Source organism: Lathyrus oleraceus, chromosome 3 (assembly GCF_024323335.1).
Source record: "Lathyrus oleraceus cultivar Zhongwan6 chromosome 3, CAAS_Psat_ZW6_1.0, whole genome shotgun sequence".
In the NCBI taxonomy this organism is placed as follows: Eukaryota; Viridiplantae; Streptophyta; class Magnoliopsida; order Fabales; family Fabaceae; genus Lathyrus; species Lathyrus oleraceus.
This window is the reverse complement of record NC_066581.1, coordinates 317857574-317885350: the sequence shown is the minus strand read 5'-3', so window position 1 is coordinate 317885350 and position 27777 is coordinate 317857574. Positions and strand designations below refer to the sequence as shown.

The window sequence follows — 27777 nt, the reverse complement described above, 5'->3', positions numbered from 1 at the left end:
TTTTTCATAAAAAAGATAAATTAAAGCCTGTTTTAAAGGTCAAAGACAAATAGTTCTAGAGATAAAACGAGAAATAAATACTATTTGAGTGATAATCCACTATATTTTAATTTTAATTAATTAATTTTTATTTAATAATTTTCTAAAATATAATCTTTGTATTATTTTCTTAAAAATTCCTTTCATTTGGAACTAAGCATTTAAAAAACTTAAATTAAAGTCCTTCATGTTTAATTGATAATGAATTGTACGATCGCTTACTTTTATTTTTTTTGACATAGCATGATTATATAAAAAATAATATTTACTCATAAACACTAAATGATATAACTACATAAAAATAACAAATTCATGTCTAACATAAATAACATAAAAACTATAGTTTTAATATCAGTCATACAAAATGTGTTTACATATACTAGTACTGTTATGAAATTGTATAAAAAAATATACAAATTATAAAGTACACTATGTTTTCACCTTCTGTTTTCATATTTCATTATTTTCACCTTCTGTTTTCATATTTCATTGTTTGTTTCTTTTAGTTTTTCATTAGCTTTTCTGTGTTTCTTTATTTTATATATATAAAAGAAACATTTAGTTTGGACAACCTAGGTCTTAATTTTTTTTTTAAAAATTTTAAAGGATGATAAGATAAAAATTCTTCATCAGATTAAAAATGATAATAATGTCCATCTCATTTGCTTTGTGTGTGGCAATAACTATTGAGATGAACATTATTATCATTTTTAATTTGATTGAAATTTTTTATCTTTTCATCCTTTGAAATTCTAAATTCTTTTTTCAAATCATTTATAAAATTTATTTTTTTCTAAAAATACATAATAAACAAAAGTGATTAATGATAATCTTTAAATATATATAATATTTTTATTATATATTTATATAAATATCTCATTCATATTGTCGTTTTGACATACACATCCATCTTTTTTGAAAAAATCATATTGTTAATATACTCTAGTATAACATTCAAGTCTGACACGTTATGAGGGGTAAATGATAAGAGGTAAAAGAAATGATCATATCACGATATTCATGCATAAATTGATAGGGCATACCTGAAACTACATGAGTAGTAAATTGATACTTCACGATTAAAATCATCGGTGTCGAAATTATTACTGGGGTCAGAGTCAGGAGCAAATTGTTACTTCATGACTGAAACCACAATATGAGTAAATTGGTGCTTCATGATTCAAACCCTAGGTGTCGCCATGCCAGAACATTTTTAGATATTGTATACAATGAATGAAGAGTGTGTCTGTCACAATTCTTCTTTTTCTTTGTCTTTCTTTGTGGTTTCTATTGACATATAATAAAATGGATGGTCAAAATATAAAAAAAATTCTAAAGGTTTCCAATAAAGCAATCTACCTTAAAATAATTGAGTTTTTTTAGACATGAACCCAGTGGCGGAGCCAGATAAAAAAATTTAGGATGACCGCTAACGTAAAATAAAGATTATAAATAAAATGTAAATAGTATTTTAAATAAAACATTAAAGTTAAAATAAATACAAAGTTAATTACTAAAAATTTAAATTACATGACTTAAAACTACCTTAAAGTAATGTTTTACGCGTTCCGAGTGACTTGAAATCGTCAATAATTGACTCTGAACTAATGCTTGCACTAATCTCCCTTTCAATATATATTGTCATGCTATCTCCAAGAAACCCATCATCCATTTTGTTTCTCAACTTAGTCTTAATAATTTTCATTGCTGAAAAAGACCTCTCAGTTGTGGCCGTAGAAACGGGAAGAGTCATGATAAGACGAAGTAGTCTATCAATCAAGAAGTAAGTTTTAGCATGTCCAGATGCAACCAAACATGAACATAGTTCTTGAATAGTTGATAAATTATTCAAGTTTGATGCTTGACGAGCAACAAATAGAAAATGTTGGAGTTGAAATTGCAAATTATTCTTCTCTTGATCACTAAAATCCATAGGATGATATTTTTCAACTAAAGAACAAATAGTATCAATGCTAAAAGCTTTATATCCATCCTTAGGATATAAAGAACAAGAAAGAGTTAACAAATCCATTGCCTGCTCACTGAATCTATTATTCAACTCTTGTAATTGTTTGTCAATGATAGTGAAAAAGATTTCAATTTTAAAGTAATGTTGCATTGTGACTTGATTCTCTTCAAGACGGGAGCGTCCAAATCTTGTTGTTGGATGAACATCATTAAGATCAAGAATCTCAATACCATGTTTTTCACAAAAAGATACCACTTTAGTAAACAATATATCCCAACCATTTTCTCTCAAACCTTGAATAAGATGTTTTGTTGAACGAACCAAGTTCATAGCATTAACTACATCTTGATTTTTTTGTAAGGCTTGACAAAGCATATCTGTTATTCCCATGATTTCTTTCATCAAGTGCAAAATAAATATAAAATCAAATGCCTTCAAGTAATTGTAACAACTATCTGCATCCCCACGTGTAGCATAACTCCCTCTATCTTTTGTAATTTTTTTTAAAACTAAACAAGTTGCTTCATACATGTTTATCAAGCTAGAAATTGAATCGTAATGTGATCCCCAACGAGTATCTCCAGCTCGTTTCAATGTACCAACTTGATTTACACCTTTACCAGTTACAATCTCATCAATCTCTAACAAATAAGAAATTTCTTCTAATTGGGCAGCTTGTAACTCATCACGACGCTTTGTAGAAGAACAAACAACATTCACAACAAAGATCAGCTTCTCAAAAAATTTATGAACAGGTTTGACTTCTCGATGATGTAACTAATGCAAGTTGCAATCAATGAGCAAAATAATGAACATAGTATGCATAAGGACAATCCTTCATAAAGAGGGCTTGTAAACCATTACATTCTCCTCTCATATTGCTAGCACCATCATACCCTTGGCCACGAATGTTAGAAACATCAAGGTTATGTCGAGAAAGTATATCACATATTGCTTCCTTAAGAGTTAAAGACGTGGTGTCTTTAACATGTGCCACATCAAAAAATCTCTCTTGTATTAAACCAACTTTATCAACAAATCTTAATACAAGAGTCATTTGTTTCTTTTTTTACTCATCACGAGCTTCATCAACAACGATACAAAATTTGGAATCACCAATTTCCTCACGAATACTCTTTTTCACCCTACTAGAAAGAATTTGCAAGAGCTCTTTTTGAATTTGATGTGAAGTATACTTGCAATTTTGTGGAGTATTTTCCAACACAACTTTTGCAACTTCATTATGTAGGATGCTAAAAGTTTCAATAACTCAAGAAAGTTGCCTTGATTTCTTGATTTGCTACTTTCGTCGTGACCCCTAAAAGCACAAGCTTGTAGTGTTAACCAACGAACAGTGTCAATTGAAGTCTTGAGTCGTAATCGATTATTCATTCTTTGACTTGAACTTTGCACTTGAATAACATTTCTAATATGACCATCTTGATTCAACAAGTTTTGACAAGCTTTCATTGCATTGTTGTGTGGTAAGCAAGGATCCTTCCCTATGTGTTTAAGAAAGGAACAATGTTTTCCATTCCTAACTTTCTTCCAATTTCTAAAACCCATAGAAATAAAGACAAGTGATCCGGGACGTCCACTTAGTTTTTTGCTAAAAAGGTAACATGGTAAGCAATATGCGGCATCTTCAGATGGTGAATATTCTAACCATGATGGAAATATGCTAAACCAAGTATGTTGAAACCTTCTCGGATGATCCTCGTTATCGGACAAAGGATAGTTTTCTAAATGAATTTAATATGGGCCCCATTTTAGATAAGATCTTCGTATTGCATCCACTAGATTTAGTGGATATTGCCAAATCGGAGGACGCTTTCCAGGATCGCGTTCCAAAGAATTTTCAAAACCATGATGCTCTTCAATTGTTGGATTCTCAAGAACTGTTTCAGATTCGGATGTCGGGATTATAATTTCTCCATCTCTCTCTTCTCTTTCAATTTCACATGCTTTTCTTTTGAAAAAAGAATCAATTTTCCTATTATTCATCTTTACTCTTCCTATAATATCATATCAGATCCAAACATCAATTTAGAGAACATAAAAATTAAAAGAGAAAAAAATTAATAAATTTAATTAATCAACTTTAATCCGTTTTCAAATACCGGCAACTTCACTATTAGAAATTAGCAGCAACAATGATTAAATAAATCTTATTACATTGTATAACTATATTTGTAAATTACAGTGTTATGAATTGGCTTAATAAACCTCATATAGATTATTTTAACACATCAAGAAAGAAGAACCCTAAAAATCTCAAAAACACAAATCAAGCAATCACTTTAATTTGTTACTTTTTATAAAAGAAGAATGAATAAAGTTTTTTACCTGTTAGATGCCGATCACTTTAATCTATTCCGATTCCGGAATTTTTATAAAAGAAGAATGAATCAACTTTGGTTCTGAGGGAATTTTTCTTGAAGTTCTCTTTTCTGGAACTGTCTTTCTTTAACTTGGGACATTCGTTTCTGTAGTGACCCGTTTCTTTACATTCATAACACGTAACATCTTTGTTAGATTTACCTTTTGAGGTTGATTCGGATTGGTCCCCTCTGGGTCTTGGTTTTCTGAAGTTGTTATTCCTCTTTCTCCAGAGTTGTTTTACTCTTCTGGTCAGAAGGGATAGTTCTTCTTCATCATCAGAATCTTCCTGTTCAGAGTCATCAGCGTCTTCTATTTCGGCTTGGAAGGCTTTGTTTCTGTCAGACTTGCGCCTTTCAGATTTGGACTTTAATGCTACAAACTTGATCTTCTTCTGTGGCTCATCTTCCTCCAGTTCTAGCTCATGACTTATGAGTGAACCATCAAGCTCTTCAAGGCTGATGTTGTTCAGATCCTTTGATAGCTTTAAGGTTGTGACCATGGGTCTCCACTTCTTTGGCAAGCTTCTGACTATCTTTTTGACATGGTCCGTAGTTGTGTATCCTTTGTCTAGCACTTTGAGACCTGCAATTAGAGTTTGGAATCTAGAAAACATTACCTCTACAGCTTCATCATCCTCCATTTTGAAGGCTTCATATTTCTGGATTAGAGCCAGAGCCTTTGTTTCTTTGACCTGAGAGTTTCTTTCATGAGTCATCCTCAGGGAGTTGAGTATGTCTTTAGTTGTTTCCATGTTGGTGATTTTTTCATACTCATTGTAGGATATGGCATTGAGAAGTATCGTTCTGGCTTTGTGATGATTCTTGAATTCGCGCTTCTGATCATCTGTCACTTTGCTTCTGGGAATGGCAACTCCAACATCTGTTACAGGAGGTTTGTATCCAACTGTGACAATGTTCCAGAGATCAGCGTCATAGCCCAGAAAGAAACTTTCAATTCTATCTTTCCAGTAATCGAATTTCTCTCTATCAAAGACTGGAGGTTTAGCGTTTTAACTATCTCTTTCATTGGTGTTGGCCATAGTTTTTCTCGTTCTGGATCTCTCTACACTGTTAAGTGTTTGATTAGAAAATCAATAACAGAGCCGAAGCTCTGATACCAACTAAAGGTGAGAAAAACAAGAAAGGGGGTTTTGAATTGTTTTAGAAATTAAAAGCTTTTTCAAAAGTAAGAACACACAGAATTTTATACTGGTTCGCTTATAACACAAAGCTACTCCAGTCCACCCGGCCAAGGTGATTTCGCCTTCAAAAAGGACTTAATCCACTAATCTTGAAAGATTAATATAACCAAACGTCTAAGAGAATGATCTCTTAGTCCTCCCAAGTATACAGACTGCGCAGAGTCACTTGAGGAACACAAATAATTTAGAAAAATAAATTTGTAATAGAGAGTGCTTCTAAGAGTAAGCAAATATTACAGCAGAATAATTAACCAGGCGTTTTCACGTATGAGCAGCAACTCGTGAAAAATTGAGAGAGAATGTAAAGAATTTTTCTGTGCGTTGTTGTGTGTCTCTCAATGAAGTAGGTTGTCCTTTATATAGTGGTGAGAATGACCGTTGGAGTGATGACAGAATATTGGCCTTTGATGAGCATTCAATGTCATTACTTTTGTGTTTCTTGCCATAACCAATTTGTCTCCCTGAATGATTTCTTTCTAAAAATACTTCCTTTCCATTTGAATAAATTCTTTCCGTTACTCTTTCTGGATTAGGAGAATCTTCATCAGAGTCGTTGTTATCTCGGAGTTCTACGTCAGAAGGAGATTACGTTGAGGTTACATCAGAGCTTCTCAGAGTGCTGGTCTTTCAGATCATCAGAACTAAGACCCGTGGATGTTTAGAGCTTCTGGTTCTTTCTGCTGTTGCTTTGCTCAGATTCGGAACTTCTTGGGCGCACTTATTCCTTAGATGCTTCTGATCTTCTAGACTTTGTATCTGATCACAGTTTGTATCTAATGAAACGATCAGGTTCCTTTGTTGCTGTTCAGAGTCCTGCACACTTAGAGAATTTTTGTTACGGTGTCATTTTTGGTTTCATCCTTTGTTATCATCAAAATCCTAGAATTCTATTGTAGAACTAATTTTGTTCTTAGAATTCCTTCTTCTATATTGGACAGTTTTGAGGTGATGATATCTTGTATTTTTGTCTACATCAACTAACCATTTTGCCCTTGAACATTGAAACCATATTTTCTCCTCCTTCTTAAGTAGATCATGCATTTCAGATTGAAGTTTTTGTTCCAGCTTCCTTAATCCTCCATTATTATGTCTTGTTTGAATGCTCTTTTGGATGCCTCAAATGCGACGTATGATCTTTTCCTTATGTATGGTAACCTGAGTGAGGGTGTTAAGTTTCCATGTTTTGACTCCTACTTTGATTTGTTCTAAATTATGAAGAATGAACTTGTCATTGCTCCAGCTGGCCTCAAGCATGGAATGATATAATCTTATGCTAACCAAGCACTCTCGAAACGAAAGCACTGCTTTCCAACTCTCTCACTCGACTTAAGGATGCAAGTAAGAAGAGGGTGGTGGTCAGAGAAGTCAAGTCTGGGAAGAACCTTCACATAAAATTCAGGAAATTGGAGTCTCCAACTATCATTGCACATAGCCCTATCAAGGCACTCATAAACGTGTCACCCTCCTTTATAGATTGGAGCTCTCAAAGTATATATCGATCCAATAGCTCCCAGATCAAGTAAACCACACTTCCCTATCTTGTTCTTGAGTTTATTACATTTACTTTGGGATAAGGGGACACCACCTCTTTTCTCATGATCATAAGCAATATCGGTGAAATCCCCAACTATTAGCCAAGGCCCCCTCATTGCTCTACTGATACTCTTTAAATCCTCACTACAACAAACAAGACCTTAGACAGCGCTTTTTTTAGCCTTAGACAGCGCTTTAAAGCGCTGTCTAAACCTCCGCTGCTAAAGGTTTAGACAGCGCTTTTTTAAATCTTAAAAGCGCTGTCTAAGCCCCCCCCCCCCCCCCCCCTTAGACAGCGCTTTGGCCAAAAGCGCTTTATAAGACCCTCTTATTTTAAATTTTTTAGGTATACCTTAGACAGCGCTTTTGAAAAGCGCTGTCTAAGCCCCACCCCCTTAGACAGCGCTTTGGCCAAAAGCGCTTTCTAAGACCCTCCTATTTTAATTCTTTTAGGTATACCTTAGACAGCGCTTTTCAAAAAGCGCTGTCTAAGCCCCCCCCCCCCCCCCTTAGACAGCGCTTTTTACAAAAGCGCTGTCTAAGGTATACGAAAATTGAAACTAACATTTTGATTTGTAACTAACCATTGCATTTCATATAAGTTTAGCATTAATTTCATGAGCATTGTAACAGATTTTGAAGGATATATAAACGAAATTCCAGTTTCACAAAAGCAATTTTCTTCATCCATTCCAATTTTTAAAGATTCACTCATTCACAAAATTCCAGTTTCACAGAAGAAATTCTTCATTCATTCATGAAGCAGAATTGTCATATATTCATCCATGAATTTTCCACAAGTCAGAAACGGCACAAATCAAAAGTTTTAGAACATACATAACAACGCCACAGTTAGCATTCCACAGGAAAATAAGTATACCCTTAATTAAATCCTAATAATTACACATAGACATCATTGAAACTCGCTAATAAAAAATTACCAAAAGTGCAAGAATTAACCGTGGCAGCCCACCCCAATTCGGTACAGATGCAAATTCTGAAATCAGTTCGAAACCAAGGTAGTACATCCTGCATAATTATCACAACAGAACGAATGTTGTAAGTTAACATTAACCAATATAACTGAATCTAACATAATCATGTAATACCGTCACTAACCCTACTTCAAGTTATTAACATGGTTTTCTAAACAACTCACAATTCAAACCATTCAAACAGCTTTTTAACAACATAGCAGTATGTTATAACCATCGTAAACGACATTTTAATCGAGTTTTACTAAGTATCGGTGGCAAAATTCTCAATTAACTTCAAATCCATTACAATTATTAAGTTGTTGGCAAGTGAGCAACTCAAAACACACTAGCTAGTGCTGTCTAAAACGAGTCGTTAGCAGATTCCCAAAATTAGTCATAACAACTTAACTGATACAACTTGCTGCGGTAACAGCTCCCGGCGCTCATGCCCAATGACAAGTCATGCACCAAGACAATCATTAGCATAGCGGAAAGTATCAGCAAGTAAGTTCTACATCAAATAATCAGGCAAGTGTTTGGTCATGGTCTTGGCCTTCACTAATAATGTTTCTGATACTAATAGGCCATGACAGATCTCACCATCAACTTGCTAACAGATTTACTAACATCAATCTAACCTTTTGTAGTAACATAATTTCAAAGCAATCGATTATAAATAAAACCAACAGAGTCAAAAAATGGGAAATAACTAACAGCAGGACTTTGACTAACAGTTAAGTTTTTTTTTCTAATTTCATAATAACCATGACTAACTAGTTCTCTAACTTAACCTAACTAATTTTAAATTGATTTGACAGACTTGTAACTAACAAAACAAACTAACATTTTAACAGCAGAACTTCCAACCACAACAAACCTTCATAGAAGTAACGTGCAAATCCAGCTGAACTGCAAGCTAAGGTCCAATTTTGACTTATCCCTGCAAGCAATACAACTATTTTAACTGATAGAAATAATTAATAGAAAATCAATTCACATATAAAATTAACTTGCAACTAACAGAGTTTTAACAAAAATCCTAACAACCTGCCCTAACATAACTAACCTGCCCGATCCGTTGCCCGATTTGGTTGAGAATACCATGTATATAACAGTGCAATCAGAAGCTTTTCTAGTTTTTTCATTCCTCACCTTCAATCTTCACTCTTCACTCTCAAGCTCTCTACCCTCATATTCAGAATCGGTTGCTTTTTGCTCAAAGATTAGAGCTCATTCTTCACAGTTCATCTCTGAGAAGCTCACTTCACTTCCCTCTCGCGTGACCACTTCGCCACGTAACCACCGCAGTGATGACTCTGCAATTCCATAACACAGTTCAGAAGAGTTGAAGAAGAAGAAGAATCGCAATCACAGTTGAGAAGAATAAGATACATAACGAGTGACACAACAAGAGGAAGAGAAGCTAATACCTGCGATTCTCTGAAAATCCACCGCACCGGAATTCTGAGCCGGATTGGAGTTGGATCCAAATTCGATCTTCCATTCGCAATTGGTGTTTAACATTAAAAGTAATCTGTTCAATTATAAGGCATTAGTTGTCAAAAGTTACTAACAATGGAAAATCCAAGTCTTGAGACATGAGAGTTTGGGCAGTCAGCTGTTAACCTTAACACCATCCAACTTCAAACATAATTATGATTTTGAAAATATATAACAAAAGAAGCAGAGAAAACAAAGAACAAGAGATAACCTGAATCCGTGCTCCAGTAGAAGCTTGCATACTCTTAATTGTTTCTCCTCCTTTACCAATTATAAGGCCGACCTAAGAAACCAAATCAACTATAAACAAAACACTGTAGAAAGTACATGGGTGTACATATTTCGGGCAACTTTGCACACCTTATTGTTTGGGATTTGCATCGAAAATTCATCACCCCCAGATTGTGCAGTCATCCGTCTAGTACCACCACCGGCAGAAGCCCCGGCTTCAGCCTAGTAAAGAAGCAACTCTTATCAGTGATGTTAATGGTTACATTTCTCCCAGATTATTACAGTTAAAAATCAGTAGAAAACAACCATCGTCAATGACGCTTCACTAACAGGTTACAGTTAAGGCCATTCGACTTTGAAGATCATTTTATAAAACAAATTCAGCACAAAACAATCATACTAAAGTTACAAAATCAGTTCAAAACAAATACTGTCAGCAATATTTCACTAGCAGGTTACAGTTGCAGTCATTCAAACCTCACTAGAGCAAATTAATCACTTTTTTTCATGATTATGGAAAAAAAATAGAGATGTACACGTAAGTACAGAACAGTTATAGAAAATAGGACAAGAACAAGGACAACATTTCTGTAGAAATTGTATAGAATCATGTAACCAAGCCTTTGGTAATTCCAGTGACCATGAACCAACAAGAGAGGAACTAAAAACCTAAACTGTCCCATTGCGAAATCTGATGACATTACAGCTTGCCTGCCCTCTTGTCCACTGATGCCGACTCCGACATCAGCCATTTGAATCATTGAAACATCATTAGCACCTGTAAACACATGCATATACATAATCAGACTAGTATATTACAGGAACTAGAACAAAATAATGGCGACAAAATGAACAAAAAATTTACTGACTAAAACGAAATCGAGAGAAGAATTCATACCGTCTCCAATGGCTAGTGTCATGTCAGATGTTCTCTTCTTCACAAGGGAAACAATACCGGCTTTTTGCAGAGGAGCAACTCGACAACAAAGAACAACGGAACACAAACTCGCAAGTTGAAATAACTGAACCAACACAAGTAGCCAAAATCAGTAAATAAAGCATCATCAAGAAATTCACTGTAAAGAGGTGTGTGTGTGTAAATAGTATCGGTAATTGAAAAAACATAATTGATACCGTATAAATAAGAGCCAAATGCAGAATAATCAGTGTGTGTGTGTGTGTAAAGAGGTGTCAAATGATTAATTATAACAAATTATAGATTATTTGAGTATCAAATGATCTTGCATCCATTAATTGCAACATACATCTTGACATCTTGCAAAAAAAAAAAACACTTTTTATTCCAGCAATGCTCTATCCTACTTACAGTTATGACTAGCCAGTGCCATCATGTGACAAGTGTAATTCCAGCAATGCTCAAAATGAAAGGGATACCTTTTCTCACAGAAAACTTATTATGGATTTGATTAACAATTGCCAAGCTAAACTGTGCATATCTACTCCAACCATAGGGCAAACTAGTTGAATCTGCGACATCCAAATACATGGACAAATAGTCCACATTGTTTCCTGTACCAAATGCCCTGCTGTCCATAGCCAAATACCCTCAATTCTGCAATGCATCACTCATTCCAACCAACCTTCACCATATTGCCATCACCAAATTTACAACAATGCATTCCAAAACATGCACAAACATCAAGCAAGGCAGGTCAACATACAAACCTGCAACAGACCTTCACAATTCAACCATGCATCAATTCAATTTCAGCCGCATCAAACTAGAACAAACCTGCAAAGTTCAGTGCAATTTCATATGAACAAACACACTTTCAATCCAATTCCATCAAGCTGCAAAAAGCCATAGCAAGCAAGCATCAATCCATGAGCACCCTGCACCAATTCAACTGTTGCAGCAAAACCCAACAAATACAAACAATTCCAAAAATACCTAACAACTTCATACCTGCAAGAAGACCAAGCATCCAATGCAACCTAACCATGTGCATATAAATGGACATAAAACTTGCAACAAATTCCAAACCATGCAACCAAAACCAACAGCAGTCCAAGTCAACAACAACAAGTCCAAGGCATCATAACATTCACGCATTTGAAGCATAACTGCAATTCCACATTAATGTATAGTAAGCCAATTCCACTCAATTCACATTTTACTACAGTAAAGAAGTAACATTAACAAATGTAATATAGTAAAAAGAGCATAACAATCCAAAAGAAGCAGACAAGCAAGGTACAAGGGCGCAATGCTTTTTCAGAGCAAACATGCATTTGGAAAAACATGGTCTAGCATTTCCAATTCCATTCCCTTTTATAAATCAAAACCCAACAAAAATCCTTTACTCTTCAATATAAAAGAAGAGCACACTCAAAGTTAAAGGAGGGGAGACAACATCAGAGTTTGAAAAAACACACAACATCAAACACTATTCTCAAGCCCTAAACCTAAACAGTTGAAACACCAAACCTCAAAATCTCAAGTCTCGAGCTAGCCCAAAATCCCTCTCAACCCTCACTTATTTTTTTAATAGAGGAAGAAGAAGAGAAAGCATAGAAAAGTAAGAGAGGAGACCTCGCCTGAAATCTTCGTCGTCGTTGCCCTCACTCTGGTCATCTTTTCCGACGAGGTAGTGACTCAAGTTCCTCGATTGACCTTTTTTTGTTCCCATCATGTAAAGCTCGCCTGATGGAGTCAAATCCCTATGGTTTGAGACTTTGACTCTCTCTCATGGCCATTTAATTTATCTTTAGGATTTTAGGGTTCATGATTTCTTCCTTTCGATTCTCCTGTTTGATTGAGAGTTAGGTCTTGGGGTGGTGGTCTTTATGCCTAGGAGGACAAGACGAAGGGTTTGAGTCATTTTGTTTCCTGGTTTGAGCTCCACCACCGTCGACGATGATTTTGAGGTCTTGGGCGCTTTTGGTTTTAATTTTTTTTTTAATTTAAAGACTTTAGACAGCGCTTTATCAAAAGCGCTGACTAAGGTCTATATTTAAAAGCGCTTTCTAAAAGCGCTGTCTAATACCCCCCCTTAGACAGCGCTTTCATTATTTTTTTGGAACATTTTCCGTGTTTTATTTTAATTTTAACCTTAGACAGCGCTTTCTTTTAAAAGCGCTGTCTAAGATGCGCTGTTAAAAGTCATTTTTGGCGTAGTGCCTCCCATAAAATCTTCCTATTTTTAGCATTAGGGCTAGCATAGACAACAATAAAATTCCAAGCTTGCCCATGAGTAAACTGCACAACAATATGCATGGACTGGAAATTCTTGTGAACCAAGGAAACACTGACATCTCCCTTTATGTAGTCAATAACTATACCCCCTGCATATCCTTGGTTGTCAGTTGCAAGGAACCCCTAAAAGCCATGTTTCTTCAAGACTTTCTTGAGTTTCATGGGCGCACAGCAAGTTTCAAGGATGACTAAGATTTTTGGCTTATGAGTCATCATATATTGTTTGCAATATCTTAAAAAGTGTGTGCTGGCTACACCTCTGCAAGTCCAGACAAATATATCTTGATTGAACTTTATCATGGATAAAGCTAAGGGTAAACGGGAGCCATGCACCAAGACAATTATTGCGGGGTTTCCTCCATAACATCCATGTTCAACTCATCAAGGACTAAGACTTCTCTCTGACTACCTCCACATTTGTCTCCTTCATGTTCTTGGTGGGATATGTTCTCTTAAAATTGGTTGGATAAGGTTCTTGCATGGCACATTATTTTTCCATCTGGTGGCCTAGTAGGGTTTGACACCTTAATCACTTCCTTAACACCCAATCTTCTATGTTATCCCTTAAGGAACCTAGAACCATCTCCTTGTATGTTCTACCCCTCATGTTTCCTTGGTGCATTACTCCTTCTTCCTCTTCGACTTACTTTCCATTATTTTTCACTTTTGTTGTATTTCTCCCCTTAAGATCATCCTCATCTCTGTTGCTCCCATTGAACTTAGAAATTTGCCCTAGCAGAGAACCCATTCTTCTTAGAATAAAGTATATATTTAACTATTAATTAAATGTCACTAATGACTAATGTTATGAATGCATTTAAAATTTGTCGCTTAAAATTATAAATTAAGCTAGTATCTGTGTTGATTTTAACTCAAATTAATTTAAAAAAAGAAAATTTAAAAATTACTCTTTCCATTTTATATTATAAGAAAATTTTAGTTTTTTAAATTCATTAAATAATTAATGTATCTGATTTATTTTTATATATATATATATATATATATATATATATATATATATATATATATATATATATATATATATATATATATATATATATATATATATATATATATATATATATATATATATATATATATATATATATATATATATATATATATATATATATATATATATATATATATATATATATATATATATATATATATATATATATATATATATATATATATATATATATATATATATATATATATATATATATATATATATATATCGGACACATCAATTATTTAACAAATTAAAAAAAAATTATAATATATATATACAAAAAGATTTGGATCAAAAAGTACAATTATATATAAAATATAGGATCAAACATATTAAGACTCCTTAAATGGGTTTTATTCCCAATAAGATATGTTATTTTGTAAATTACTTTTTTAGTTTTATCCATATGAATTAATTTTTATTACATTTTATGAAGCTCGTCGTAAAGGTACGGTCAATCCTACGTACTCGATTTGGCTTCAGAAAGATCAGTTACTGTTATCGTGGCTTCAATCCACACTTTCGAGCGAAATTTTGTCGCGAGTGCTTGGATGCTCTCATTCGCATCAGCTCTGGGATCGTTTGTTCACTTATTTTCAAAAACAAACTCGTGCGCGTGCTCGTCAATTACGTGTTGAATTGCGTGCCCTAACTCTTGATTCACAATCTGTATCTGATTATTTGTTGAAGATTCGTATGGTTGTGGATGCTTTAGCCTCCATTGGAGATCCTATTCCCAGTTCACATCACATTGATGTTATTCTTGAGGGACTTCCCAGTGAATATGCTTCTGTTGTTTCCGTCGTTGAAAGTAAATTTGGTGATATGGATTTGGATGAAGTTGAGATTCTTCTCACTGCTCATGAACTAAGGCTAAACAAGTTCAAGAAATCAACTGTGCCTGATCTTGGCTCTCTAAACCTTACACACACAGCGCCTCAATCTACTTCCCCTGAGGCGCCTCAATCTGGCAGCACTGACTCTCCTAACCCTCAGGTGCCACCTTCTTATGTTGAACCTGAATATTCTAGTTTCAGAGGTGGTAGGTCTAATAGAGGAGGTCGTGGAAAAGGTAGAGGTGGCAGAAACTCCAATGTTCAATGTCAGGTGTGCTCCAAAGTTGGACATTCTGCTCTAAATTGTTGGCATCGGTTCAATCAACAGTTCCAACCTACTGTTCATCCCAGCAATCCTTACACTGCAACTCCATGGCTTGTTCCTCCAGTGCCTTATGGTCAATTTCCTGCTAATGTGTGGACTAGACCTCAAGCTCCTCAACCTAGGTCATCAAGTGCCTATCCTCCTCCAAGCACCTTCATTGCCAATACTGCTCCCTCTACATCAGCTGCTTCTTGGTACCCTGACTCAGGTGCTTCCTATCATGTCACCAATGATGCCAATAACTTGCAACAAGTTACTCCTTTTGAGGGACATGAACAGATATACATAGGCAATGGTCAAGGTTTGGTTATTAATTCTGCTGGTTCTAGTCAATTTTTATCTCAAAATCATCCACACACACCTCTCACTCTTAATAATCTATTACATGTGCCTTCAATCACCAAAAATCTCATAAGTGTCAGTCAGTTTTGTCGTGACAATCGTGTTTATTTTCTTTTCACAGCTGATACATGCTTTGTGAAATGTCAGGTCTCTAATGCTGTCCTGCTAGCTGGTAAAGTTGGTTCTGATGGGCTCTATGAGTTTCCAAGTCTGCTTAACGTTTCCAAGTCTGCCATGTCTCTAGATTCTTCAAATAAAATTGTACCTTCTGTTAATTCTGTTAGTATTTCCCCTTCCTTATCAAATGTTTGGCATCTAAGATTAGGCCACCCCAATGTTAATACTTTGAGGTTGGTGCTACAAAATTGTAATCTCTCTTTCAGCAATAAAACTCATGAATTTTTCTGTTCTGCCTGTTGTATGGGCAAGGCTCATAGACTGCATTCACCATCCTCACACACCACTTATAATCATCCTTTAGAACTTGTTTACTGTGACTTATGGGGACCTTCTCCTCAACCCTCTACACAAGGGTTCGCATATTATATATCCTTTGTTGATGCATTTTCCAAGTTTACTTGGCTATACTTACTGAAATCCAAAGCTGAAGCTCTTGGTGTTTTTAAACAGTTTAAGTCTCTTGTTGAACTGCAACTTGGCTTTTCCATTAAAGCTGTTCAGACTGATTGGGGTGGGGAATTTCGTCCTTTTAACAAATTTTTGACTGACTTGGGCATAGTCCACAGAGTTATTTGTCCTCACACACATCACCAAAATGGTGTGGTGGAAAGAAAGCACAGGCATATTGTGGATTTAGGTTTAACACTGTTGAGTCAAGCATCCTTACCTCTGACCTACTGGGATTATGCTTTTCCAACTGCTGTTTTTCTTATCAATAGGCTTCCCTCTGCAGCCATTCAATTTCAAGTACCCTACTCTATGTTGTTTCACACTACACCTGACTACAAATTCTTGAGAGTATTTGGTTGTGCCTGTTTTCCTTTATTGAGACCTTATCATTCCCACAAACTGGATTTTAGGTCTCAAGAGTGCTTGTTTTTGGGTTATTCCACTTCTCACAAGGGGTACAAGTATCTTTCTCCCTGTGGAAAATTATACATTTCCAAGGATGTGCTTTTTAATGAGTCCAGGTTTCCTTACGTTGAACTGTTTTCACCGCCTAGCCCTCCTACCAGCAGTGGTAACAGCCCTGCCACACAACATTGTGCATCTTCCTTAGAGTCACTTTTCTCTACTGTTTCTCTGCCTAAGCCTGTTCCTCTGACAGCAGTGCCCTTTTCCCCTGCTGTAGACATCTCACCTGCCTCTACTACCTCTCCAAGGCAGTCCGTCAGCTCTCCTGAGTCCACTCCTGCACCTGCAGTGTCTCCTTTGCCTCTCACACCACCCTCACTCCCCACAAATGCTGTACCTATTAACTCCAAACCTGTTAACCAACACCCTATGCAAACCAGGGCTAAATCAGGGTTTATTCAACCTAGACAGCATTTCACTTTGTTACTCACTCACACTGAGCCCAAATCTGTCAAACAAGCTCTCACTGATGATAATTGGAAAGCTGCTATGCAGTCTGAATTTGATGCATTGTGTAAAAATAACACTTGGTCTCTGGTCCCTCTTCCTCCCAACAGGCAGTCTATTGGTTGCAAATGGGTTTTTCGCATCAAGGAAAATCCCGATGGCTCAATCAGCAGGTATAAGGCTCGCCTGGTAGCCAAAGGCTTTCACCAGAAACAGGGTTTTGATTTCAATGAGACCTTCTCCCCTGTGGTAAAACCAGTAACCATCAGACTCATCCTCACCATGGCTCTCACACATAAGTGGTCAATCCAGCAGCTTGATGTTAATAATGCCTTCCTCAATGGGCTGCTCCATGAAGAGGTGTATATGGATCAACCCCCAGGCTTTATTACCTCTGATTCTTCTCTGGTGTGCCGGCTACACAAAGCTCTTTATGGCTTAAAACAGGCCCCTAGACAATGGTTTGAAAGACTACAGGCAGCCCTGCTCAAGTTGCAATTTAAACCCAGCAAATGTGATCCCTCCTTGTTCATCTTTGCCTCCCATGGCAGCACTGTTTACTTGTTAGTATATGTTGATGATATAATCATCACTAGCAACAATACTACTCTGCTCACCTCCATTATCAACAAACTCAACTCTGATTTTTCCCTCAAACATCTTGGTAATTTGGATTATTTTCTTGGCATTGAAGTCAAGCCTTCTGCTCAAGGATCCATGTTTCTCACTCAAACCAAATATGTTAGAGATTTACTGCAGAGAACTAACATGGCTGGCTCTAGTTCTGTAACCACTCCTATGCAGTCCTCTTGTAAACTCACCAAACTTGGGTCACCTGCCCTTGCTGATCCATACATGTACAGGTCTGTTGTTGGTGCCCTCCAATATGCCACTATCACCAGGCCTGATATTGCCTATGCAGTCAATAAAGTTTGTCAATTTATGTCTCATCCTCTAGAATCACACTGGGTTGCTGTCAAACGAATTCTACGGTACCTCCAGGGCACTATTCAGTATGGGCTTCATCTGTCCCCTTACACTTCCTCTAGTCCTCCCTCTCTTCAAGTCTTTTGTGATGCTGACTGGGCCTCTGACCCAGATGACCGAAGAAGCACCTCTGGTGCAGCCATTTATTTTGGAGGCAACTTGGTCTCTTGGTGGTCTAAAAAGCAACCTGTAGTTGCTAGGTCTAGCACAGAAGCTGAGTATCGAAGCTTAGCTCAAGCCACTGCTGACCTACTGTGGCTTCAGACTTTATTATCTGAACTGTGTGTTTCTACTCAACAGCCCGTGGTGCTCTGTGACAATCAATCTGCAGTGATGCTGGCACATAATCCCATCATGCACTCGCGGACTAAACATATGGAGATTGATCTCTTTTTTGTTCGAGAAAAGGTTATTGCAAAGCAAATCAGAGTTGCTCACATTCCTGGTGTGGATCAAATTGCGGATGCCCTCACTAAGCCTCTTTCTTCTACAAAGTTCCTGGAACTTCGGCACAAACTCAGAGTTGCTAACAGTAGCTCCCCTTGAGTTTGTGGGGGGGGTATTAGAGTATAACTAAGAGAGAGAGGTTAAGTCTAGTTTACCTTGTAATGACTGACATGTGTCAAGTCTCAGCAACAGGTAACCTGCTGTAGCAGGTCACACAGTTGCTACTATAAATGCAACTGTGTGCTACTGTTTGTAAAGAACTCATAACAGAATTCTGTTATAACAGATAATGAAAAGTTCTTCACTACTATGAATTCTAATATGTTGGCACGACATCAACAATAATATGCAAAAGTTTGGATAATAACAACATCTATTATCTTGTTCACCACACCATAGTAACAGTGTGAAATTGCAGATCAATATGCATCAACAAATCTTAAATCGTATGAGATGCCTCAGACAATGACATCACTATAAAGTTAATGAATAATAGGTCTTTGAAGATTGGAAAGACTTCATTAAAGACTAGTGTTGTCAATGGAGGCACCATCATAACGAGTCTTAAGCGATGATATCATGCTAACAGAAACTAAACCAATTCACAATTATATGGATTGATATAAATCGGTTACAATTGTATTTTTTTTTTCCGAAGATAGATATTTATACTAACCACACGAAACCATTTGCCAACAAGTTTAAACATCTAACCCCCCAACAAAATTACTAAATCACTTGCACGCAACATCCTAAAAACAAAATTACCAACCCACAATCAACATTTATAATTTTTCTTATTGTTTTTGTATATAGCGTAAGAAAATCCCTACAATATAATAGGTTTTTTATTTTGATTGTCTTTCTAGGTTTCTGAGAGGTAACCACATGTTTGATGAAATGCCCAAATGGAGTGATTATTTTTTTTAGGCAATGGTTGATTCAGTTCTAGTCTCTAGATAAGTAAGAAGATTGGTTTAGATTTCTTTCCCTCCAAAAAAAAAAAGTGAAATCTGGAACAAAATAGTGTGTGGTTATTGAGTTCTGATTCAGGGTGTGTCATGAGAAAACTGGAACAATGCTAACTCTGATGCTTTTAGGTTCTATAGAAGTAAAAATTCAAGCATAATACTGCTACTAATAAAGGTAGAACTGTATATAGGCTATGTATATGGTTAAGGGTAGTCTTAGTTATATATTCGGTGATGTGATTTTAGGTTCAAACATTGTAGGTTTATGGAACTATCAGTGAAATCATTGGCATGCTATCTTAGTATATTTTTAACTGAAAAAGATTGATAATGTGTTGTTTGATTTCTACACTTGTTTCTTGCTGGTTCCTTGTTTTTTCCCTTATATGCCAGAGAGATGAATAGCAGGAAAATGAAAAAGTGAGATAGACAGGGAGAAGAAGCATAACAGGCACAGAGAAGCATCAGAAAGATAAAAGCAGGCATTGTGGTTCCAGTGCTGAACACTCAAAGAAACACCAGGAAAAGGTTGAGGAAATTTAGTTTCATGTATCTATGTTCTATATAGTTTAGATTCAGAGAAAAAATGGGCTCTAAAAGTCTTGTGATTTGATAACATTGCATATTCATTAATCGGTTTTATGATATGTAATTCGTGTCGTGCGGTTAGGGTATAGAATATTGGATAACTAGAGCGGTTAAGAGTTAGTTAGTAGAAGTTAATTAGTATGTTCATTAGTTTGTTATTTTGCTTGTGAACTCTGGTTAGGATCCAATGAAGGGATATCAGTTTCATTTATATCATCTTTATTGCAAACTAGAGTTATACAGTATAATATAGCACATGGTGTGATAAAACACTAAATATTTGTAGTCATGAGTTAATATTACCAATGATAAATACTAGGCAAACCAAAGTAGACAAGGATATTTGATTCATCATAACATCTTTTTCTTAGCTAAATATGTAAATTTCATTCTAAAAACTAACTTGTTTTTATCATCATTGCAGTGCACAAGATTGATTGGATGTTGTTTCATTTTCTTGAACTCCAAATCACAGCAAAAAATAGCTGGAGAAAAAAACTTCGACGTTTTTTCATCGAAGCACCAAGATTGCTTTATCTGTCTCACTTCTATCATCTAATCTGCTTAGATTTCTTCAATGATTTCAGCTCATCAATCAACTGAATCAAGTTGTTGTAAGAGTCTCCACCTTCCTCTATAGTCCTCTTGGCAGCATCACCAAGCTTTTTCGCTCTAATCCTCATTTCTTTTCCCTCTTGACCATTTCCCATTAAAATCTCAACAGCCTTCACTATCTCTTCCCTTTTCACCACTATCTCTTCAACAATGCCAAGCCAAAACTTGTTCACTTTTGATTCGACAGAAACTCCTATCTTCAAAACATCAACAACCAACTTCTCATTAAAAAACTGATCAGCAAACATTGGCCATGTGATCATTGGCAAACTAGAACTCACGCTTTCGAGAATTGAGTTCCAACCACAGTGAGTCACAATTCCTCCCGTTGAAGGGTGATCCAGTATCAGAAGCTGTGGTGCCCAGTTCCATATGATATATCCCTTGTTGCTTTCCTTCATCCTTTTCTCAAAATCGTGAAGAAAACCTTCTTTATCCTCATCTTTATCCTTTTCTCTAACAACCCAGATGAAATTGTGACGTGAATTTTCAAGTCCATGAGCTATTTCAACAATCTGAGCATAACAAAGCCTAGTCAAGCTTCCAAAACTTACATACAACACAGAATCATTTGGCTTAGAGTTAAGCCAATTCAACAATTCTTTCTCTTTTCCAAATTTCTTCTCCATGTGTCCCCTATTAGCCTTTCTTTCATCCTCCTTGTTAGCCCAAGCTGAAACTGGTCCTACACTCCAAGACTTGATCCCTATTGTAGTTTTACTAAGTTTCTCATAATCACTTTCAAGTTCATGAAAACTATTGTATAGTGTCCCATAACTTGTTTCCTCTGATTCAAAAGTTGGTGCCAAATCCAAAATTAGTTTAGAATTGGCTGTATTCTTAACCTTTAACCAATCAGAAATCTGCAGAGGAGTCATCTGAATGGTATGAGGGAAACCAGGAATAGTAAATTTGTGTGTATCAGAAACTAAATCATCATGAGGTCTATACTTGGCGATAAAACGAAAGGCGCAATTGGAGAAGTAGCTTGCGCTGTAATAGTGAATTGTTGGAATGCCGAGTTCTGCAGCTGATTCAACAGTCCAAACATGCATCATATCAGTGACTACACAATCTGGTTGAAGATCTTGAAACAGAACCTCGATTGGTTTTTGGAGCATTGAAATTCCATGGCAAATTTTAGAGAAAATTTCACGTGAAGTTCCATCTTTGAGATTTTCAACACCATGAGGGAGACCAACTTGAGCTGAAGGGAAGTGAATAAGATGAGTTTTGATGGAGTATCCAGAATTGAAGTCACTGTCAATGGTTTTTTGGAAGGTTGAGGCACTGGCTTGTGTGGTGATGATGGTAACATTAACACCATGTTTGGCAAATAGCCTTGCTGTGTCAATCATGGGAATCATATGGCCTGGAGTTGGATATGGAAGAAAAACAACATGAAGTTGGTTATGGGAATGTTGAGATTTCATTGTTTCTTTTGAAATCTTTGAGGTGGATCTGTGGTTCTTTTCTTTGGAGAGTTGATATTTAAGAGTGAGAGGAAGAAAGTAAGTCAAACTTCTCCTCCCATTAGTTTTTAATTAAATTAATATTACTAGTTATTGATGTAATTTTTTATTATTATTCTAAGGCCTTGTTGTTGATGTAAATATAAAATTTTGAAAGTGGTGCGTATAATGTTAATTAGATATTATAATTAAAAAATAATTAATTTTAGTTTTAGAAATGAAAATAATATTTATTTTAAAATAATTTTCTTTATTAAAATAATATTTATTGTGAAAAAGAGAGAGGGACAACAACTCGTCTTTTTAATAAATATTTTTTCATTTGAAATTCTGAAAAAGCCTCCCAACACACGCATGATTTAAAAGTCTAAAGTAGCGTAATTGTGTCTTATTGTTTCTCTTCATACTAGGAAATTTAAATTTGATATTTTTTACATAAAATAAAAGTTAAATACGTAATTTTTTAAAACTATTTAATTAAGATCAACCGATTCTGAACGTAGGAAGGAATCAGCATCCACATTCAATAGCTACTATTGAGAAAACACATCATGAGGCATGACATTATTTATTTGGGAATTATAATATTTCTTTAAATTATATACTTCAATTTGATAAAATCATATTTAAGTTTACTATTTATAATTTATAAATTAAAAAAATGATAATAGTTATTTATTCATTAGTTCATAGTTTATTTTTATTAATTTATTATTATTATAATTGTTTTTAGTCTAATAGTTTAAAGTTAAAATACCATTCAATGGATTATTAATGTATAGTTAGTAGTTACAATTGAATTCACTTAATTTAAATAGTGAATAATTAAAATTTAAAATTTGTTTACTATCACCCATTCAATAGATTAGAAGCTATAAACTATAAATCATCCATTATAAACGTGTAAATATATAAATAAATAAATAACTTAAACACACTAAATTGACACAAATAAAATAACCCATACTTATGCACGACTCTATTTTTTTGCCAAACATAAAAATCATGATATCTAAATGGCTGATGTATTATATTTTAATTGTTAATGAAATATTTTAAGTAGTTAATAATAAAGGGTGATGGAAAGCTCAAATTATGTGGATGTGCTACAAAACAAAATTGTTTTTCCTTTTTAAAACTTGATCTAGAAGAATGTAACAAAATTGTTTTTCCATTATAGTTCAATGAATAATTGATTTAATGCTTACATATTTGCAAGCAGCCAAGTAGGGCTGCTGTGTTCATGCGGTCAACACTCAACTTTAGGCCAAACCAATTTTAAAATTTAGCATAAAAACAAAATAGAAATCCAAGAAATTATATTTTTATATTTATGGAGGACTAAAGTTAGAGACTATTCTTACAATATTATAGAGTACTAATAGCATCTCCAATCATGCAATCTAAAATAAGTCTCTCATTCAACTACATCATCTTGAAATAAGTCTTTTATTTTTATTTTATTTTAATGATAGACTTTTATTTTTATTTTATTTTATTTTATTCTATAATTTTATTTCAAATATTGATATTTTTTATTTTTATTTTTTTTATTGTATTTTAAAATATTAATTTAAACCTTTTTAACCAACATTAATATTAAAATTTAAATAATACATATATCTCATTATATAATTATAATTATGAAAGGGAGACATTGAATGTACAATTTAGAGTAAAGATATAAAATTATATTTTAGAAAAATAAATGAACTAAAATATTGCAGTCAAGAAAAGTAACCAATATAAATGGATATTCTTTGATCAAACAAATTTATCATCTTATAGTGATGTAGAATTTTTTATCAAAATAATTCAATATTTTTTATAAAAAATTTAAAATAATCATGTTTTCAAAAAAATTCTCAAACTACCTCACTTTTAGGTGGATGCGTCAATCCAATTGTCGACTCCTCTTAAAAATATAGTGCAGACGCCTATTGGATTGGCTAGGGTACATGGTGCAATCAATTCAATTGGCGTCCATGTGTATTTTTTCAAAGGAGGCGCCAATTGGATTGACACCTCAATGTATTTTGCAATTCTTTTTGTTATAAATAGAGGTGTTGTATGAATCATTTTTCAACATCTCATTTCATCATTTGGCAATCATGTTTGGTGTTCGTCGCCCCTATGGAAAGGTGATTTATGCGAGAGACAAACCTCAGATGTTGATGCTCTTCTGGAACATCACAACGTTCGATCAACTGAAGAATGAGCTGGTTTGTTGGTTAGATGGGAAAATACCAGAAGGGGAAAATATTAGAAGTATTGCGAGACTCGACAATATCTTTGTTGGGTGTGAATGAAAACTGATAAGGATGCTAGGGAAATGATGTTCGGACGAGATGACATCACTTTGATTGTTGTAATCAGTTAGAAATATTTTATTTTCAGTTTGCTTATGTTGTAGTGACATCGTTTTTAGTTAGAAATATTCTGTAATCAGTAACAAAAACTTAATGCTATATAAAAATTGAAGGTTACAAAAATCCAATGTTACAAAAAGATTATGATCCAGATGATGCTCCTCGATTGGGACAATTGTTCTTATTGTGTCCAGGCTGACGACAGATACTACATAGTCTTATCATTTTATTTGTCGTATCCATTTCTGTCCTGATACATGTGTTGTTTGGCCGTCCTTTTTTCTTTCTATGCATCTCGTCGTTGTGCCAAACTATGTCACCTTCGTATGGAGGCCAGTATTCCTCCATTGGTAGCACCGAGAAGCTTTTATTATAAAGATTCATGAAAGTGATGGCCTTATACACATCAGATAGATGGTTGTAAGCATCCTGGCGAGTATGTGCGCATTCTGCAATGACATGGGAGCAAGGAATGCGGAAGACCTGAAATTTTCCACAGTCGCACTAACTCCTGTTTAGTTTGACAGCATAGGCTAAATTTGGTCTCCCCTCGTTGTGGTCCATTGTTTCCTGGACGCTGAAATTTTGCCTATGACGGTCAAAGACTGTTACATCGTGTATGCTAGCTTTGATGCTCTCCTCTTTCATGACTTTCATGCAACACTCATTGAATACTTGCTCAGACATTAACACTGCACTCCATCTTTCACCTCTGGTTGCGAACGTAAAAGCCAACCTATAATAGGTCGATCTGACCAAGGTGGTTATTGGCAGATTTCTAATGCCTTTGAATACGTCGTTCATGCACTCCACGAGGTTTGTTGTCATGTGGCCACATCAACAGCCTCCGTCAAATGCCCTTGTCCACTGCTCTACTGGTATGTTATTCAGCCATCTTCCTGCATCTTCATTAGATAGTCTAATCTCTTCACAGTAATATTGAAATGACGGTTGTGTTAGAGCATACCCAACATTCACCACCTTCTTGCGAAGATTCTTATCTTTTATTACACGCATGAAGTTTTGTGCAATATGTCTAATGCAATAGACATGGGTAGAAGGAGGATCATGCCATCAGTTGTCCTGGTTATTGTAGGCACTCTCAATGGCAGGATGTCTATCAGAAATCAAACAGAGATTGGCTTGTGGAGCCACATGCGTTCTGAGATGTCGAAGAAAGAAACCCCAACCACCGGCAGTTTCACCTTCAACCAGAGCAAAGGCAATGGGAAATACATTGTTGTTTCCGTCTTGTGCAACCGCCATAAGCAAAGTATCATTGTGTCGCACCTCGAAAAATGGGGATACGACTTCAAAGCGAAGCGCGATCGCACGCTCGCAATGATTGACTGAACAGAGTCGCCACCGAACTTTATTTATTCCTAAAGAGGAAAGGGGAAATATCGATAAAACCCAAGACAAAAGAAATGATAAGATATGGTCATCGCAACCAATATCAGGGTTCGGGAGTCGATTATGCAAGGGGAAGGTATTAGCACCCCTCACGTTCGTTGTACTCAACGGGAACCATTAGGTTAGTTGTGTGCGTTAGTGTCAGTTGAAATATTAGGCTTTTCGAATTATTAGGTGGGAAAGAAAGAAAGGATGAGAAGAAAAGTTTTTGGATTTTTAACTAAGGACTAAACCTAAGTTTTTTATTAGTGGGCCTGACAAGATTTATGAATCCTGCTCCTACGTATCTCAAAAGAGAAGTCAAGGCTTACGTAGTTCTGGGTAGAAAAATGTTTGTTTGTTGGTCGATTTTAGCGAAAGCTATATTGTATTAATCGACGAAAACATCGTTTTACCCAAAACAGATGAGGAGTGGACGCATACCACACATCGAACGGATTTATAAATCTACATTCGGAAAAGCGTCACTTATCTCTACTCAACAATCGTGGCCGAAACATTGTTTTGTATCACTTAAGACAAGATACCTTTCGTTTAAGAAAAAGGTTTTTGATCAATCGCACGGCGGCGAGAAAAGAGTTTAATTGATTGGATTTATTTTGAGTGATGGCGAGAATTTGGATGAGCGAGATATACATCTCGAATCCTAGCCTCAGGAGTGCGTGGTATACACCACGTTCCATTTCCATCTTATTGAAAGAGGTTAAGATAGGAATTAGGTATTTTGGAATTTGATTGAGAAAGGGTTTGAAGAAACCGCATTGACAATTTTAGACGATGGCGAGAGCTAAGATAGGCGAGGCATACGTCTCGAATCTTAATCTCAGGAGTGCATGGTATACACCATGTTCCATTTCCACCTTTATTGAAAAAGTGTTAAATAAGATTTAGGTATTTTAGATTTGATTGAGAAAATGACTTGACCATAGATCAAGTATTGATGGACGTTTAAAAGAAATTTGAAAATTTGAATGAGTGTTTGAGAGAAAACAAAGTGGATAAGTTTGGATGATGGCGAGAGCTAGGATTGGCGAGATATACATCTCGAATCCTAGTCTCAGGAGTGCGCGGTATACACCACGTTCCCTTTCCACCTTTATTGAAAAGGTCTTAACTATAAATTAATAATTTTTGAGTTTTTATTAGAAAAAATGGCTTGACGTTGAAATCAAGCGTTTGATGAAAGTTTGAAAGAAATGGAATAGAATAGGAGAGGGAAATGAATTGATTTGTTTATTGAGAAAATACTCGACATTGGATCGAGTCATATTTTTGTATTTTTTTGGAAATGGTTGATTTTATTCTTGTGTTAGTATCTAACTAGACAGTCAAACAAATAAAGAAATAAAACAGTACAAAATTATTACACATCGGGGAAGTGGGGTACATTTTGTCAAATGGGGATTCAAAAATCATGAAATAATTAAATCGGGCCCAAACAACAAATAATGCAATGTATGAGTGTAAGTGCAAGAGAACCGGTTCATTGTAAGAAAGCCCAAGAGTAAGCTATGTGAGGTTGATGGCGACGCTTAAAAAAGCAATCGACTTACAAGGGTATGGAAATGGGCTCGACATTGAATCGAGAAAAGTGTGGTTTTAATAGTTTAAAGCGGTTTGAATGGATGATGAAATTAAAAGAAATCAAATTTGTGTTATTAAACAATAATGAAAATATAAGTATAGGAGAAATTATAATAAAACATAAACATAAAAAAATGCTAAAAGAAATAAAATGCTACATATGGGTATCAAACCCACTCCACTAAAGATTATGAAACTACCCTCTCTCCACTAGGCCATTTA

The 27777-nt window shown here is 35.3% G+C and overlaps 1 protein-coding gene, 1 long non-coding RNA gene and 1 pseudogene across 2 annotated transcripts; 1 reads left to right on the top strand and 2 right to left on the bottom strand.

Moving 5' to 3' along the window:
• LOC127127371 (uncharacterized) overlaps positions 1-27777 on the top strand; it is a 158366-nt pseudogene that overhangs the window by 12512 nt on the left and 118077 nt on the right.
• On the bottom strand, positions 10423-11669 carry LOC127127375 (uncharacterized). The gene is made up of 3 exons (XR_007805335.1): positions 11228-11669; positions 10731-10854; positions 10423-10610 (listed from the first exon to the last, which is right to left on the bottom strand). It is a non-coding gene; the product is annotated as an uncharacterized LOC127127375 (long non-coding RNA).
• On the bottom strand, positions 20291-22217 carry LOC127127372 (soyasapogenol B glucuronide galactosyltransferase). The gene has a single exon (XM_051056543.1). The coding sequence runs from the start codon at positions 22148-22150 to the stop codon at positions 20654-20656; it is 1497 nt and encodes a 498-aa protein (XP_050912500.1). The 5' UTR covers positions 22151-22217; the 3' UTR covers positions 20291-20653.